At 35.2% G+C, this 19,336-nt stretch overlaps 1 protein-coding gene across 2 annotated transcripts; it reads right to left on the reverse strand.

Annotated features, from left to right (window-relative positions):
• Positions 1-313: 313 nt before the first annotated feature.
• On the reverse strand, positions 314-19,131 carry LOC145579802 (protein transport protein SEC24 C-like). Of its 2 annotated transcripts, XM_081637058.1 has the most exons (26): positions 18,977-19,131; positions 17,496-17,919; positions 16,960-17,414; positions 16,320-16,532; positions 15,551-15,625; positions 15,356-15,454; positions 14,658-14,769; positions 13,640-13,767; positions 11,618-11,737; positions 10,574-10,654; positions 9,965-10,042; positions 9,774-9,866; positions 9,422-9,476; positions 8,064-8,140; positions 6,704-6,775; positions 6,530-6,613; positions 4,924-5,043; positions 4,676-4,744; positions 3,330-3,407; positions 3,078-3,216; positions 2,594-2,764; positions 2,292-2,437; positions 1,964-2,143; positions 1,572-1,660; positions 1,436-1,467; positions 314-787 (listed from the first exon to the last, which is right to left on the reverse strand). In XM_081637058.1, exons 2-26 carry the CDS (start codon positions 17,845-17,847, stop codon positions 681-683), a joined length of 3,225 nt encoding a protein of 1,074 aa, XP_081493184.1. In that variant the 5' UTR covers positions 17,848-17,919; positions 18,977-19,131; the 3' UTR covers positions 314-680. The 2 variants fall into 2 exon arrangements, with proteins under 2 accessions (XP_081493184.1, XP_081493183.1); XM_081637057.1 differs by having other exon boundaries at positions 16,960-17,919.
• Positions 19,132-19,336: the final 205 nt, after the last annotated feature.

Here is a 19,336-nt window from a genome sequence, read left to right on the forward strand (position 1 = left end):
ATATTATTTGCAAAGTAGCCCAAAGCAAATTGTATACTGCATCCCCAGATAATATTCCTTGTCAATAATTCATTAACATTGGTAAGTAACCTATTAGTCATAGTGATTTTTGACTCCATAAATTTTACCACTGTACCACAGTATGACTTAAAAAAAATACGGCTCGCCAAAAAAAGTTCCAGTTTTTTTAGACACCGTTGATGATATTATAAATGGAAAATCTACTTATAAAGCACACAAATAAATAAATATGAGTAAAATTAAGCAAAATTAAAATTAGTACTTGAATTAATATAAAATCAGATAATTTTTCCAACTACATTATATAAATTATTATATATTACAGTATAAGAATAATTCTAGATACCAAGTATAATATTTATATCATGAAAAATGAAGTGCAGGGATAAAATGAGAACATAGAAGGCTTTGCATGTTACAATTCTCACTATATCTGAAAAACAAATCGATCTAATAATATAACTATACCATGTTAATAAAAGGATCACTTGTAAACTCTGATCTCAAAAATTCTTTCAATTCAAAATCCTCATAAAGAGGAAGAAAGAAAAGGTATAGCCTATAACGCTTGATTCAAAGCCATAATTTACTCTATAATCAATTATATCCACGGTGACTAGCTACATCTCTATGTTCGAGAAATGAAGAATGTGTTGAGCTTAAGCCATTTTACCTTGGATCTGCCGATGAATATGCACCAGAAACTCCACATAAGAGAGACCAGTTGGAGTTTTATCTTCTACCATATATGAGAAGAATAACATTCCTGGATGATAAAGAAAGCAGACTCATCAAATTCTAAAAATTGACCTCTGAAGTTCTCAGTTTACGATGGTAAACTGAGAAGGATGCAAAAACCATGGTAAGAAAATCATAAATTCTAAAAATTTCTTTTAGGGGCCATTTGTACAACAAGGATGCAAAAACCATGGTAAGAAAATCATAAATTCATAAAGCAAGGCATTCTGGCATTGTTCTCTTTATCACACTTTCACATAATCACGGCTAGGATAGCCTGTGCAGCAGCTGTGATATTTGACCTGTCCTATGCTCCACAAATTAAGTTTCCTTACACTCCCCAACTTTAGCATACAGACAAGGGCATATTGATACTTAACTCTGCCTCCCCTCACTTTCTCTCCAAATCCATTAATCCAAACAAGTTGTAAAGCTTTAATAAGTTATATAATGAACTACACTAAATTGATCACTCGATTGACTCTCCAAACTACAATAGGAGAATCCAAGGTAGTGCTAATTCTTCATGTAGGATGAAATAGAATTTCTTCTGATGCAATCAATAATAGGAAATTTCCCCAAAAAAAAAAAAAAAAAAAAATTAAAAAAAAAAAAAATCATAAAAAAAGTTTCATAATGAAATTATAAGCTTCAATAGGGAATTCAATGAGTTTACCTAAAGCATCCCCTTTCTTGCACAACTTGAAGCTGCACAAACAAAAGGATCAAAAATAAATCTTCAAAACATACACATCTATCTTAAAGATTACATATAATATTCAAAATGATTACAAAATTTCAAACAGACATACCGGAGGTAGGAACACCTCTGCCGTCTTATCTCATTGATAACCTCATTGAATTTCTTAGACAGTGGATTGTCATATTGCTGCAACACAAACTAATAGATAGGAAGAGCATAAGTTCAAAGAGATACACTGGTAATAGGTATTACAAACTTTTTATTTAAAGATAAATATAATAGATTATCAAAATTCATAAAAAGGTCCAATCATTAGAGAAAAATTACTCGTAAATTGTTACTATAGCTAAATAAGTAACCAAGCACTAAGAAATTTTAAGGATGCCACAATCTCTTTTTCATTTACTCTTATGCTCGCATCAGTGGCAGAGTTCCAAGTAGACAATAAATGGAAAAGATACAGCTGATCAATTATCATGTAAAAGGATACAGTAAAACTACCTGAGTTGGAACTTCATCAACTGAGGTTGTACCAAACAAAGATTGTATAATATTGGGATTCACAGAGGTCCCGACATAGACTAAGGCATCCTCCCCATTCTCAAGAAGATAAATTCCTTCATCACTCACATGTTCACTAGAAAGCGGGATGACTGGAGGAATTGCGGATCCATCCACCTCCTACAGACATTTATATGAGAATGAGTTTGATCGCATAAAAATGTCACTGAGAATGAGTTTTATTGCATAAAAAATGTCACTCTGAATGAGTTTGATTGCATAAAAAATGTCATCAAAACAAAAATCTATCAGAAGACATCATTCATACCTTGGTTTCAAGGTCATGGACAGAAAACATCCTAGGATACACCAGTGGAACTGTCAATGGAGTAGACAAAGAAGAGACATACGTTGTCCAGAAGGAGCGATCATCTGTTCGCCCATCAGTCCGCAGTCCAATGCTTTTTATCAATGCTGCAAAATAAAATATTTAGATACAACATCATACACACTGATTTCACTCCTAAAAATTATTTACATTTACAAGTTTACAAGTTGATGGTGTAGGCACCAAAAAAGTGGAGGGGAGTTTTTAATTTCTGGCAGACAGCTCAAATCAGTAATTTTTACCAAGGGTGTACAGAGGCAATAGCTTGAGGGCCTCAGGAAGAATGAGCTGTCCAGCTGATGATACAGATAAATTTGCGCAAAATTTTCGGTAGGAATGCAGAATGTTGACACAGTGGTTTGTCACCTGTTCCCTGACTTGCAAGAGTGGAGTGGTCGGAACACCAATGGCAGCTTAAAGGAACATCCAAAATAAAAGGTAAAATTAGCATTCTTGACAAAGAATCAAGTCAAAATTATGAGCACTGAGCAGGGAACTAGTCAATAAAAACTGAGTTCTATAATGAAGCAACAAGATGTGTATAGTATTCATACTATCAGGAAATCAATGAGATTCCAGCAGATTTTAAGTTAGAGAGATATAAAAATCAATTCCAAATAATAGTGCAAGGAAAACCCTGATTAAAATTTAAGAAGTCCTAGGTAGAACTAGTACAACGTTCGGCCATTATTAAGAATTTCATTATGTTTAACCTTAGTAAGATACCTTGCTTCATAAAACAAGCAAATTGAGTATCCAAGTCAGCTGAACGGAACAGGTTACTCAGAACACTTGTGCATGTAAGAGAAAGGGTGCTAACACGAATTCTCCGTTGTCCATAAACAGTAGTGTATAGAAGCGCACACTGCATTGTCAAGGAGATAAATGTTAAGCATTGGTATACACATTAGGTGATTAGACTAATGAGAAAAAATCATATTGGGAATTAATCAACGATATTCTCTGTCACCATCTGACCTGGAAAGAGCATTCAGCACCATCTTGTAGTTTATCATCATGTTTTAGAGAGACCATGAGAGCCTTGTCACAATCAATCTGCATCAAGAAAGATGCTCCGGTGAATAACTGTAGAGGGGGGGGGGGGAGCTGTAGAGATAATAGCCAAAGCTAATTCACAGAAAATGTTACCATCTTTCTTCTTTTACCCCACAATATCTATGATTTTTATTCACTCTCTCTTACTTAATACGTAGTAGTTTATACGCCTTAATTCTTAAACCCACCCATCTATTTCCTTCTCTCTGAATTTATCCTCTTTTTTTCTAAAACCCACCAACTCAACTAGAAACAACCATCTACTGCGAGTAGAACAAAAAACGGAAGGAGTCTATAACACAAAATATACAACATTCCTCGTGATAATGTAACACTGCCAGAATTTGGTGAACGGATCTTTATTCAACCTATCATCAGTTAGAAGTATAAAAGCCCCAGTTGTACAAATTTGGAACAAAAAGGAATATAATCATGGAAACTCAATATTTTATTGTCACAAAGGACAAGTGTAACCTACATCATTATGCAACATAAGAAAATGCTGTTCTTGTTAAGGAAGTAGCTGCATATTGTATTGATTGATACACTCAATATAGCAATATGACGGTTAGCATATTGTATTGATAGATACACTCAATCTATAGAAGTGTTAGGCAAGTCATAATGATTAGCAGTTTAGATTTGTACTAATAAGATAAATAAGCACATGAGTTCATTTTGCTTTAACTACTAGTGCCAAAAGAAAATTAATTGATATTTTAAGAGGTAAGTGGGTAATATAGCATTTAAACCAAAATACTCTTCAAGGAATTCCTATTAGAAAATTGAGTTTAGTGGGCTGAACCTATATACTACCTACCAATCTACCATACAACCGCAGTAGACTGACTAGTCAAAACAGTTAGTTAAGGACCAATTGATTCTTTATCCAACTACTCCAAACATCCTCAACTTCTTGAAATACGTATTTGTTCAATCTATGCCTAGAGTGAGAACATAGCTATATAGGTCAGCAGAATTAAGTACAAAGATTTCCCACTATGTTCTCCCCCTAACCAGATTAGAGCAACAGTATCGTTAACTGTGCTACCATGTCTAGCAGTTCTAATATAAGGAGTCATGGTCACAGAATTAATCTCCCACATATTAAATATTCATCAACCATGATATTACTAATACTTCTTTCCTAAAGAAAGCCACATCGTGCCTCATATCTATATTCAATATAAGAAACTATTCACATTATCTCTACCTTAAAAATAAAAAAATAAAAAAATAAAAAAAATATTCAAGAAGAGTATACATACTGCAGGGAGATCAACATCGGTTGGTATACGTTTGCAAAAGTTTCCCGAGTATTCTTGGACTTGAAGACCCTACAAGAATTTTAATAATAGAGAGAGAAACAATCAACGAATGCTAAAGCTTGTAAGTTGTAAGTTGTAAGTTTGTAACATAGACATTGACCTCAAGGCAGATATGAAAAAGGTTTTAGAGAACAGCCCAAGGAGAAAGAAGAGTAAAACAAGCACTAAATGCAGACAAGTGTACATACCTGGCTGCACCTTACACGCATAACTGCTTCAAAACCTTGCGGTCTAGTCACATTCCATCGAAGATCATTGTAAAGCTTGGCAGTATCAGAGACAGCCGAGAAGGGATAATAGTAATAAACCTGAAAATGGAGTATTGTAGGGAGAAAATTATTATATATATATACTAGAAAAATCCATCAGTGAGAAAGCGAAAAATCTGTCCAAACATCACTAAAAAACATACAATAGTTAGCTGTGCACAGGTGATACTTAGGAAAAAATCACAAATAAGTATGTGCTAAATAAAAATTCTAAACTACAAATTTCACAATTGTGCGCATGGATGATCATTGAAATGCGAACAAACCAAGTAAATTTATCTTGAATCTAGTTAAAGTTAAGACGTGCCATTTTACAATATAGAAGTTTGGAAATTTCATGGGAGGCGAGAAACTAGGGAAAGAGAGACTCGATAGACTATAATTACAACCTAAGCACAACAGGTGCCTAATGCAATTCCCCCTCGGCTTAGAGAGAATGGTCACACTTCTATTTCTATAAGAACCAAGGAAATTATTGGGATAACAAGAGAGGGAAGTGAAAAAAGTTGATTCTTGTATATAGCAAGGTATAGTGGTGGAAAATTGTAAGAAAAAAAATAATAAAACACAAGGCATGGGCAAACTTTTAGAAAGTAATAAAATGATGTGGGCCATATATCCCAAAATAGAAAAAGTGTAAGTATAATCATTACTATGAAACGGCAAAACTAGGAAATTGTAACCATTATTTTGAAAATGATAGAGCAGTTTGGTATAGGCAAATAGGCAATGATCTATTTAAGATTTCAACTTAACAGTTGAAAATAATTATTTTTAAATACTTAATTAATACATTCAACAATTGACCTGGTTTAAAAACATGAAGAATTCCACAGATAATGAGAGTGCATTAGCAGATAAAAGAACAAAGTAATATTTAGGTCATCTGACTCATCTCCAATCATACTGAAAAAATATAAGGAGAAACATAGTGGACCATCTACAATGTATGCCTATTCTCCATAGAGGGAAGCCGTAGAATCCGTACACACATAGAATTAACCCAAAGTGGCAAACTTTTCCTGGTATAGTCAAGTGCTATATGGCCGAGCCACCAGAGAATGAACATGACTAGGCACTTATCCTCTCAAAACCAGCACATCAAGCTGCAGATACTCCAAAAGAAAAAGGGCAAACATGCCTTCACATTAAAAACATACTTAAATCCAATGTATAAATTGGAACCTAAAATACAGGAAGAGATGATCCCTGTTTCCACTATATGAGAGCACATACAAACTACAATCTTAAGAATGGTCAAGATATGAAAAAGGTAACATAAACAAACTACAATCACAACACCTAACGCAACTATCAAATTATTTTTACCAAAAACACGTACAACCATCAGATTCTTGGTATCTGAAGTAAAAAGGTAGAAATGAACAGCATCACTAAGAAGTTGGAAACAGTATAAAGCAGAGTACTTGGAAGAACATCCATTAATCCAGATGTGATTTTAAAAACAAATGAAAGGTGAACAAGAAAAAAAAAAGAAAAAAAAAAGAAGTCAATCAATAGCTACCTGTCCTCCAGTAGTCTTTGGGATGACTGACGTGGAAGCAATGTCTACATAGGATTGGGTGGTGATAAAAAAATCCACACAAACCTGACCAATTAATTTAAGAATCAAACAGTGAGTAAACGGAAGTTACATAAGAGCTCTAGCAATCGTAAAAATAAGAAGACTTAAAAATACCTGGAACTCGGCAAATTCAATAGCCATTTCTTTCAATGTCTTATCAGCAGGCTGGAGCAATCTATGGGCTTCCTGGAATGAAAGAACCAGAGAAATTTTTTGTTCAGATCTCCCACAACACGTCACATACATAATAGATCCAAAAAAGAAATGAATCCAATGGAACAAAGGTTGAAAAGACAAAAGTGCATATGTTGGGCCATAAAATATCGACGGAGATGTCACTAACTCATGCATTAGCTCAGCAGACAAAACATGCTACAATAAAATACAATGACTGCATCCATTAGTAAGCATACCCGGTAAATGACCAAGAAAAACCAACAATTTTGTGAATCGTCAACACTAAGATTCGGAGATAGCAACCAACTAGAGGTACAGGAGCCTAAGCTACACTACTCTAAACTCATTGAACAAGAACCAAACCCTAGCCCGAGCATCAAAGGAAAATATTTTAAACTCTTCCTATTCTTAGTCTGCTACATCCAAAATTCCTATTATAACTGTTATGCACCTTAAAGCAGTGGAGTTGATGATAGTACTGAACATATGAGCCTCTAATTATGCTATACAGTTTGTTAGTTAGCTAAAATGTTCCATACAATACTACAGCTACTACTGCCGAGCATGAATTCTAGTGTTGATGCAGATCTGGGAAGAAATCAAGAGAGTAGAGAGCCTGTTCCTAGATGAAATACTGAGTCCTATACTACACTAGTTGACTTTAACATATAGTCTAGCTTATCATGTCACCCAACAACCTGTTCCCACCGTATGATAGACTGCCCGATGTAGATGTGTCAATAGAAACGCTCAAGCTAATCTATGAAAAGCACTTTTTTTTTTTTTGACAAGTAATAAAGGAAGATATCGGAGAGATGCCAAAGGTGTCCCCCACTATCTCCCACTAAGCCATATGCAAAAGGAGGTCTAAGGACAAAAAGGTACACTCCCCTTGGGTTGTTGAGAGTTGTGACTTATATAAAAAGGCTTTAACTTCCGAGTATAATTGGAAGGTTTCAAAGCAGGATTTAAGAGAGTGACTTTCCCAGACCCTAAGAACCATTAAAAGGATCCCACCTCCTCCTTATAATCCCCTATATACAGAGCAGCTTCTTCATTATCAAATTATTAAATTACTATTCTATTCATCACAAGTTGGATGAATCCATGTTGTGAGGACACTGATGCTACAGAGTATATATTTAACTCAAATAAAACAGTAATACTTAAAGGGGAGAAGAATCATTTTTTTTTTTCGGGTGTTGGGGGGGGGGGGGGGGGGGGCATTGGCAAAAAAGAATTCAGTTTGAACTTTTAACAACAAAGTTACTATCAAAACATCCCACTAAGAACTTACCTTCTCACCCGCAGATGTATTAGTCCGGCCTTCTGTCTCCCTAGCAGAAAGTGCACCAATGCCAACTGATGGCAACACTGCACAACCACTCTAGAAACATTAACATGCTAATAAAAATAAAGTTACCAACGAAAATTTGTAACAAGGTTACGCAAATAAAAGAAATCCTATTGATAGCATATATAACCATCAATATAGACGAATAAGGCCATGCTTAGTTCACCATATCAAAAAAAAAAAAAGAGTCCAGATAAAAAAAAAAAAGTATCAGAAAAAATAAGTTCTGAACATGCTTCGTTTTTTGTGCGATTTTGTATCGTTAAATATCTTTAATTTCATAATAAAAAAAATTATGAAAAATTATATATTAATAAATATACACATTATTACAAATCTAACAAACCACACTTGATATGTTTTTTCTTTATAGATTAGCATCCATATAAAGTCAAAGTTTGGTAAAATCAGATCAGATTAGAAAAAATAAGTTTAGACCAGATCAGATAAGCAAAAATAAGTTTAGATCAAATTAGATAAGCAAAAATAAGGTGAACTAAACAGGGCCTAATTATGGGATATAGTGTAGCTAGGATTGTTAAATAAAAGTTATGTGAGCAGGGCCACATTCAAGTCTATTGCTCATGAAGTAATGATTGCATTGATGCCAGTAATTGTCAGGTGATCAATTTCAGACAGTTCTGGCCAGCCCTAGAATAGAGATTTTAGAGTAGTCTCAAACTAGTAGAAGGATAAACAGAGAATAAAGCATAACCACTAACCATTAGAAGATAACTAGTACTTTGAAGTCTAGCCACAATAGCATTTATCAACATTCAAAATATGACTAGGGACAAAACAACTACATAATGCTTGCCTAATTATCAGATTAGATTAGAAAAAACAAAAATAATAAATTTAGATCAGATTAGATAAGCAAAAATAAGTTTAGATCAGATTAGCTAAGCAAAAATAAGGTGAACTAAACAGGGCCTAATTATGGGATATAATGTAGCTAGGATTATTAAAAAAAAAAAAAAGTTATGTGAGTAGGGCCACATTCAAGTCTATTGCTCATGAAGTCATAATTGCATTGATACCAGTAATTGTCAGGTGATCAATTTCAGACAGTCCTGGCCAGCCCTAGAATAGAGTTTTTAGAGTAGTCTCAAACCAGTAGAAGGATAAACAGAGAATGAAGCATAGCCACTAACCATTAGAAGATAACTAGTACTTTAAAGTCTAGCCACAATAGCATTTATCAACATTCAAAATATGCCTAGGGACAAAACAACTACACAATGCTTGCATGGACAAAAGCAAAACTTAATCTAAATGCATGGATGTGACTGGAGACTTGCCTGACTGAAAGACCAAAAGTTTTCCTCCTGTGGTCTTCATTGCCAAAAATGCAGCCTGAAACAAAAAAGAGAGGCAACTAAGTGAGCTAACAATTTGTTTATCTCAGATAAGAGCTACTTGTAACTTATAGTTGATCATATTGAAGGCTAACATAGATGCAATTTATAAAACAAAGCTCCAGCCTTGATTGAAGAAGCATGTGCCAAGAACCTTAAACTATTTGATAATGCTAATAGAACCAAGGCAAAAAAAAGAGAGGGGGGGAGGGATGGGGATTCATATATAAGCATTGAATCCTCACATGAGTAAGAAAAATTTCCAACTCCAACACACCAATCATACACGTCCTACCTTAATCGCTGCACCAAGAGCTGAATCTGCAGTCATGTTACTCTGAAACATAGTTGGGATGCTTTCCAGCAATAACTCTATGTGCTGACGGCACTGATATCAACAAGGCAACGTGAGGTTTAGGTTCAAAAGGCTACATATATAGAAAGAAAAGTTAAACTAAAATTCACTGAATTATACTAAAAGCCTACCTCTGAAAGCCGGACTATCACATCAGATTCAAGAGGAGTATAAACATCTTGTACATCAGGAACTATGAGCATCAATGGCTGCACAAGTTTTTAAATGAGGCAGTGTCCAAAATATATAAAGATTTGCAGACTAAAAAATTTGCATTACAACTAAGAGAATCACTAACTTTTAATATATACATCTCTTCTCTTTTCTAATCGAAACTTTACAAGATGAGCAAACAATGCAAATAGAAATTTCAAGGCTGATTCAGCAACTGTACGATCTATGTCTTCCCTACAATTAGAAAATCACCTTATGCCTCCCCAGTATTGCCCCTGACCCTGGCTTCAAGCACCAAGGAAAGAAAAGAATAACAAGGCAGGAAGAAATTTTTTTTGGGGGGGGGGGGGGGAATAAGGATGGCCTAATCAAGAAGCTGAAGTTTTCAGTGATCAACAAGATAAAAGCCCTGAAAAGAAAGTTCCTTAATAAAAATTTTACCAGAGCCAAAAGCAACTAAGCACTTAGCAGAAAATCTAACTGAGACAAAAATTAGCAAATACTTCAAATTGGAAGACACCTTTATTATCACACAGCATTAGAAGATATAGCAGTGGTAAGCAAACCTGCTGTGATGCACGCTTCAGATTGTAAAAATGTATTGTTGAATCAAATGTTGCAATACCCACCATAGTCCTTGGACCTTCCTGTAACAATAATCAATGCATACAGTCACCACAAACTGAAGTCACAATGCACTTGTGTTAGTGGGGCTATGCACAAGCATGGGAACAAATAAATAAACCTGAGCAGGATCAAATACAACACATAAATTCCAAAATCAATTAAGACGTCTAAAAACTCTAAAAGTTCTTGCCATGTGATCCTTTACAAACACCATGTAAAGGACGATGAAGCTAAATCAAAGCACAAAGAAACATTTGAAGAAATAGGAGAATATATAGTAGGAAAAGGGACATCAATATTCAAGGAGGGGAGGAACAAATCCTCAACCTAGAGTCCTACACTACTAGAAACAGAATGATGTAAAAAGCAATGGCAATTAGATCAAGTTTGAGAACATTTTACAGAAACAGACAGTCTTGTAATTATATTATCAAAGTCTGGAGATATTCAGTATCCATTTCATTCTGGAGACTGAAAGTATGCAAGAGGCATCATATGAGAGCATCTTGAAGGTTCTAGAGGTGAAGAATGACAATGTCCACAAATTTCTGATCCAAAGGCAGAGAACCTCTTTCTCTAGCTGCTCCTTCAACAGCGAAAGGTTTCTCACAGTGGACAAGCGACAGGGTATGGTAGACCTTACAAAATGCTAACACACAAAAGTTATAGCTTGCACCACTAGCTTATTATCATCATAACAGCAGTAAGATATTCTGTTTCAGCAAGGAGCAACTTCAAATCATGAAAAATAAAACTAAAGGGCTGCTAAATCATCAAAAATGCCATAAATATTTAGTAATCCCCCTTCGTAATCTGTGTTACAAGACTTACAACCAAGTTCTGCTGTATTGTGGCACAAATCAAAGAAACGGCTACTAATGAGGTCTAATAAAACTGTAAATCCTCATAGGGGATTTCCAGAAAGATGAACGCCATTAAATGTTCAGATAGGCGTAAATATTGAAATTCAAGAATGAACTTACAGGGAGGTCAGCTATAACTTGATTGATAGCACTACAAGTTGCTGCAGTTGCACCAGTCTGTAATGCATTCATTGACACGTCGATGAGAAAGAAAAAGACTGCAGGCATTGGCTCACGCACCTGAACAAACAAGGATACATCAAAAATATGTCAGTTGGAACTCTTGGAAGTGAATGAACAGGCAAGCAAACAAAACATATATAGACAAAGTAGAAGGTAAATCAAGACATTGGGATTCCACTATAGCATGACCAACTTAATGGAGTCATCCTTTCTGCAGCAGCAATAATCAATCAACCTCCAATTTTTCAACAATAAATCCCTACTCTAATACTCATAGGATATACTTCTCAAAACACTTGAATTTTAAAATCATCTTTGAAGTACACTATTTTTTTTTTATAAGATCTAACACCAATAAGCCTAATATAATGCCAATCACCCAAGTATGCTACTTGATTATCTATAATTGGAATCTCAAACAGTAACCTGTATCAATCACCCATTATAGAACAAAATCCTGACAAATTCCAATGTAGTAATAGACATATGCTTTAGAGCTGGAAAAAGTGGTTTTCCCCCCTCTCCACAGAACCAAAGGCAACCAGGGACCTACACCATCTATTTCTGACCCCCATTAGTAATACACAAGAACAAGTAGTCTTTGTAGGCAGCTGTTACTGACTACAGCCTAATGTCTTATTCTCAGCAGGTGAGATTAAAGAATAGGAGTTTTAGGTTAATTACTGCTATGGTGCTTACTTGCTCTTTGCTCTTCAACAAGATTTTTATATATTAGGAAAAATAATCTTATAAACAAGAATAAATAAACAATAAGAAAAAAGAGGGCCAGAACTCTAGGAGTTTAGCAAAGAAGTAACCAAAGTACTGAGCAGTAGAGTGTGCCATTTGCAAAAAGAGTATTTCTTAACAGTCCCCAGAAGAAAAGATTCAAAAGATGCTAATAGGACACTCCTATGGTCCAAAAAGATCGATCTTAGACCTTAAAAAGCTAAATATTCTCATTACACCATTCGTAATCTTACAGGACCCAACGAATTGCCAAATGCGATTCTATGAACAATCAAATCACAGTTCCCTTCCTAAGGATGAAACATTTTTTATATGTAGTGATCCACGATGATAATCATTGGTCAAAGTTCAGACAGAGTCCAAAGCAAACCTTTCACCTCAAGAAAACTTGCATTAGAGAAAGGCTGCTACCAGCCTACCAAGAAATGCGAAAATATATGTTTCCTCATTTAACCACCACTATAACACATAACACAAACATCTGACAAGATTATATTTTTTAAGAAAATCTGAACTATATCATATTATCACGAGTGTTGTAAGTACTCAAAACTGCAATACCAACAGGCATTTACCCTCTTACAATAGTATAACTTTCAAATCGAACAAGAAACTGTGAAAATGCATGAGAAGATGTTCTTGTATAAAATGAAACTACAAAATAAGACTCCTCTACATTCCAGCATTATCATCCATTAGGATTATGGAAGAACACACCCAAAGTCATACAAGCTATGCATGACCAAATGAGAGCAACTTAGCAACTTAATTTCCCTACCAAAAAAAGCTTGCCTCATTCATCAAACTAACATCTATTGAACAGTAAGAACCCCAAATGGTCTCATTCCATGCTTTTATAAATTTGTCCGTTAAACTTCCTTTAACTTCTACAAAAACCGTCTACTGTAAGAAACCACATAAACTACATCCTCATAGAGTTCATAGAGTATGAATGAGGCAGAATTCCATGAAAAGTAGCTAAGAAAAGAGGAGGGTGAGCTCCATATCGATCATGGACACAAAACCCTAAGTTTAGCCTTAAAAACTTTCAAAAGATGGATCTACACTCCCAAGGTGTTGGGCAAATGTTTGAAAACTTTCAGCATATCCTAGCATAAGAATCACCAAATGATAACCCATTACAAAAATGAGAAAGGCTGAGGGAACTATTAATATATTATCAGATAATATGGTAAATTGGTAACTAACCATATACTCTTTAGTAGCAATAAACTCAACAGTCCCTCTACACAGCTCAGGCCTATCATCAGCATCTCTACGCCTCCCATCAGGCCCCAAATTGCAATGGTAATCACGAGGAGTTTCATCAGTAACACCTGAACAATGAACCAAAAAAGTCAAACATTTTAAACAGTTACAAAGTTCTTTATGCCAAATTCAACCTCCAACCTTTTCAATTTACTCATTTTGACTTTTCACACTTGCTAACGCAAAACTTTGCATATATGTAACTATGAATCAGTGAAAATTATAAAAATTTGATGTTTGGAAACCAAACATTGAGACAATTCTAACAGGATTCCACATGACTGTTTTTTTTCTTATGAATGAGTCACAAACATTGGTCAAATTGAAATGTAAGTGAATAGTAAATCAAATTGGGTATCCGAGGAATATTAAACAGGATTCATGCAAAAATAAATAAACTGAATAAACAATCCATAAATCAATCTTTTTTCCCTTTTTTTTTTTAAATAATATTATCCCTATCCAACCACATTAAAATTATGCACTCAACTACTCAAGACCCAACCTTTATGAGGCAGAATATCCGCAAGTCACATTCATAAATTTAGTATTTCTTAAACGTGAGATTTTTAAAAGAAAGCTCTTAGAGATAGATAAAATATAATTTGACTTTCCAAAAATGAGATCTGCCTAGAAGATCAAACATGAGAGAAAATGAGTATACCAGCTTCCTATCATACTAAAAAAGCTGATTTAAAAAGATAATTATAAGTTAGAAACAGAACACAAATGATATAAAAATGTTCAATTATTTGCAATACATATGTACTTCAAGCCTAATTCATTAACACCACATACTACTATCCTAGAATACAAATGCTGAGAAAGCAACATGCTGCAATAGCCAAGATTTTTTTTATTTATTTATTTATTATTATTATTATTAATTGAACCTTGGAGCCGCTTTTCTTTCCATGAAATAATTTAAAATAAAAGAACATGATCATCTTTGACTCACCACATAAATTACATATAAATTTCCTTCCTTGATCAATAAATTTAACAAAGGGATTTATGTAGGCTTTGCAGCGAGAACACCGGACAGGACCACCTTCTCCAAAATCAACCACCTGCAACTCCAGTAAATATAAATATGAAGAGAATAAACAAAAGTTCGCAGCTCTAGAACTTTTGTAGGAGCAAAATTGCATGTGATTGTGTGCAAGAGAGAATTTGATGCAGTGATAGTAAGAAAAGTTGGAAAAGAGATTAGGGATTAGGGACATGTCCAATCACGTATTTTGATTATAAGCACAGTTAATGCTTCCTAACTACTCTTGTATCAATAACCAACACGCCACCAAAATATCATTCATTTCAATTTCACTGCCTTTACTGTTTCTTTCACCTTCATAATCACAGAAATTTATTATTATACAGAAGAAAAGCATCCGAACCACCACATTTTTTCAATCAATTTACCAGGATCAACCATGATGAAGAGGAAAGAAACAAAATACTTGCTATGTCAGAGCGATACTCAGGTACATGTTAGGGGAAAAAAAAAATCCCTCATTATTAGAGCTCCTCCAAGGGAATTGAGGGCAATTTGATAGAAAGTGGTACAGTCAGTTTATATGAAAATTGGTTCTCTTCAGGAAAGTCAACCCAGGTAATCAAATGAAATTTCTGAACAAGTGAATCATCCCGCATTACCTGAATAGGCTCCTCGGATGGATGAGGAAGTGCGAATGGCTGGACCAACAAAGCTAGTTGCATCCCAGATGTTACAAGAAGGTCAGCAGTACAAGGGATCTGTGGATACAAGAGAAAGTAACTATATCAAATTCCAGAACACTTTGCTTAATAACTAGGGCTATCACTATCCCTCTCCAGATAAAGACTAATCACCTGATTGATTGTACACCTCATGTAACGAGGACTGCAATTTCCAGTATCCTTGACAATGTACTCACTGGTAGCAGGCTTCAACAAAACAATTTGACAGAAATGAGCAGAAAAAAAAATTAAAAAATTAAAAAATAAAAAATCAACCATGTACTTTTAAGAATTTAATTTTCATCTTATATAAAATGAACACTAATAGGAAAATTTCACATTACAAAAATATATATGGCCAAACCAGATATTTCTATGAATTTAATCAACAGCAGAGTACAATGGCAACACCCTGATTGCAACTGCAGGGCTAAGGTAGATGTTCAAATCAAATGGAAAAATGTCTATTTAAAACACAGTTGGATCTGAGAAGGGTTAGCATAAGAAAAAAAACATACAGTGTTGCCTAGAATGGAAATTATCAAACGCCTAAAACCTTAACTAATTCCTGAAAATTGCTCGAGCATTGAGTTGCTTTTAAAAGCTGGGCTCGTCTCCAACATAACCTCAGAGCAGTTAAAAGAACTCCCAGCTCAAGCTAGAAGGCTTGTCAGAGGCATTGGTTTGGATAATGGACTTTTAAAGTGCAAAAAAAAAGGTCTTTAATACACGATTGTATTAAATAAAAAAATAAAAAAAAAAAAAAAAAAAAAAAAATTAAGGCTGCTAAGAGAGTAAATGGAAGAAACGGCCAAAAGCACACTAATGTACATTGATAAATCCATATAAAACACCATTGTTTAAAAAGGGCAGTTCTAGAGAATAATAGCATTAAGTATACCGGAGGAAGGTTAGCTTGATTGCCAACACGAGTTTCGTGCACGACCATTGATGAATTCGGAAGCGGACGTGGAATTTGATTGGGATCAATCTTTGATGGCCCAGTCTGACTCATAGCAGGCATATTGGCCATAGTTTGAGATGGTCCTGATGGTGGCATGCCATACATCCTAGGTGGCTGCACAGAACCTGACATTGATGGAGGCGGAGTCACCTGAAATTTATGAAGCCACAGATATAACAGAACAGAAAAGGCTACTAGTAAACTGATATAAAGGCATGGAATAGACTCAAAGAGAAACATCTATAATTTATGCATGTCAAAGTAGAATACAAATTAACAACAACAACAAAAAGAAAAGAAGAAAAAGAAAAGCCACCACTTCCTTATTCAGCAAAGTACAGCTATATCTTTTCACATGGCCTATATCATGTCCTTACGATATCAAATTGTTTGGGGTAGTAAATAATTTTGACAAAGGCTTATGTGTGAAGTAATAGAAAGGTATTCTGTTAGCCATATCAATATCCATATCTAATATTAAAATCATGTGAGCAGATGAACAGCAATCAATAAAATCTCAAGTGGAGAAATCCCCAACAAAAAGAAATTTGTAAACAAATGCAACATTAACTCTTACCTGTCGTAATTGAGGAGGCTGCATACCATATGGAGACCCCAAAGGAGGTGGTGCACCCTGTACCTGAGGTGGACCTGAGAAAGGAGAAGATGACTGAGATAAAGGAGATGCATGATCAGTAGACGAACCAGCAGGCCCAGTTCCAGGAAAAGAGCGCATAGGTGGAGCTTGGAATGGGGCCCTAACTGAGGAAGCAGACATTGGAGGAGGACCAACTGGTGGCTGCTGTGGACCTCCGGGAGAAGAAAAGCGAGGTCCACCTGACAAATTCCCAGTCTGGAACATAGGAGGTCCATTACTAATAGGACCTGGAGGAGCAGTCGGCGGAGCAACTTGACCGGTAGTCATTGGAGGAGATCCAAAGCCGCTAGGACGAGACATAAAAGGTGGAGCCACTGGTTGAGATCTGGCAGGAATTGCAGTAGGTGCCCCAGGTGGGGGGACAGCTGGACCACCTGCAGAGAAGGGCCCTTGAGAAGGAGGTCTAGAAGCAAAGGGCTGAGGTTGAACACCAGGTGGAGGAATAGAGGGTCTACCAGGTATAATACTTGGTGAGGCCATAGGACCCGCAGGAGCTGCTGCAGCTCTCAGGACTACACCAGGTGGTGGAGGGCCAGGCCTGGAAACAGGTGAGGGTCCTAGAAAGGAAGTGGGTGGACCAGCAGCAGATGGAGGAAAACGAGGAGCCTGCCCAAAAGGTGGAGGCCTGGCAGAACCAGCTGAAGACGGCGGTGGAGCATTTGGTGTCTGATTGATATGCAAGTTTTGAAAATTTTGAGATAAGGATGAATCAGGAGTCCGGTTCATATTTGGAACATAATTTGGGGGTGGGGGCTGTGATTGTGAGTTGTTCGGTCTAGTTGCCCCCAGAGGTACAGGAGCAGACATTTTATTAAAATCAACAAAGCTCAAATCTTAAGCTCAATTACAATCACCACCTTCCAAGGCTCTGGTATCCACCTATTAATTTGCAGAAAACCAGAAAAAACTTTTATCAAAATCAGAACATGTCAATGAAAATGAAATGTAAGATAGTAAAATGATTATTTTGAGTGTACTAAGAAAACACAAGTACATAATGCTCCATGTTCACACACTTTCTAACATTGATACATTTGCATCCAACTGCCAAAGGATAAACAAAATTAAAGGTCTCATACAGAAATAAAGCAACCTGAAATTCAGTAAATAAACCAAGTTTCTAGCTGAATAATATGACTAACTAACTTAGCAAATCATCAAAAAGTGAGGAAAAAGCTACAAACTTTGCTCACAACATCCCGATTAGAATGTGATACGACGCGTACGAGTGTGCTTTATTCTCCCCCATTCCAAATAATTGCCAATGAACAATCAGCACTTATTTTATTCTTTATATAGTAACTTCTACCATTACAGTTCCAATGAAATTAACTAACCAAAACCGCAAATGTTTTGTAACAGTGAAAGCCTATACCGAGTATATTGAGTATATCGTATGTAAAATTCTCTTGCAAGTTGCAATCATAGTTGAACAGCATAGTGAAAATTGGATAGCATAGTGGAATATTAACGCAATTGAGACTACAATGGCAATCTTAATATAAAAAATTATAAGCTTAGCAGAAACATTCATAATTAAACTTAATGCAATGCCACATAGCAATCCAAATTTTCTCATATCACAAATTACGACTAGAAAATCACGCAATGATGCTAAACTCGATTGAAATTCGTAGAATGCTCAAATCATCAAGGTGTAAGTGTATAATCATAATCTAAAAATTCAAACTTAGCTCTAATTATCTCAAATTAATTAGATCAAACATCAAATATGACAACATTAAAATCAAATCGAAGCTAAATAACACGAAAATTCAACCATATGACAAAAATTAAAAAATTGAATTCTAGCAAAAAAAAAAAAAAAAAAAGTGATGAAATCAGAAATTAAGGAAATCGGAGAAAAATTAACAGAATTCGTAAATTAAAGAACGGAAATTGATAATTAGAGAAGATAAAATTTCATGAAATCGACCTCGAAAAACGCCGGAGATTTTTCCGATAAAGATCGCCGGAGATAAATGTCGCCGGAAAGAGGAGAGAGAGAATGTAGAATTAGTTTTGTTTGTGATGGATTGACCGGTGTGCGACGTAAATGGTAAGAATATTACATTTCCGAGTACGGAGTATAATTTTAAAAATAAATAAATAAAAAAAAATTACTTTATAAAACATTTTGGACATGAATGAAAGTCCATAATAGCCCAAAGTCCAATGATTATGGTGATAGAAATAGGCCCTGTTGAGATTATGGGCCTATGGTACAATTTTTTTTTTTTTTGTTTTGTTTTGTTTTGTTTTTTTCCTAAAAAAAAAAAAAAAAAAAATTTGTTTT

This window comes from Chenopodium album, chromosome 14 (assembly GCF_948465745.1).
Source record: "Chenopodium album chromosome 14, dcCheAlbu1.1, whole genome shotgun sequence".
Taxonomy (NCBI): Eukaryota; Viridiplantae; Streptophyta; class Magnoliopsida; order Caryophyllales; family Amaranthaceae; genus Chenopodium; species Chenopodium album.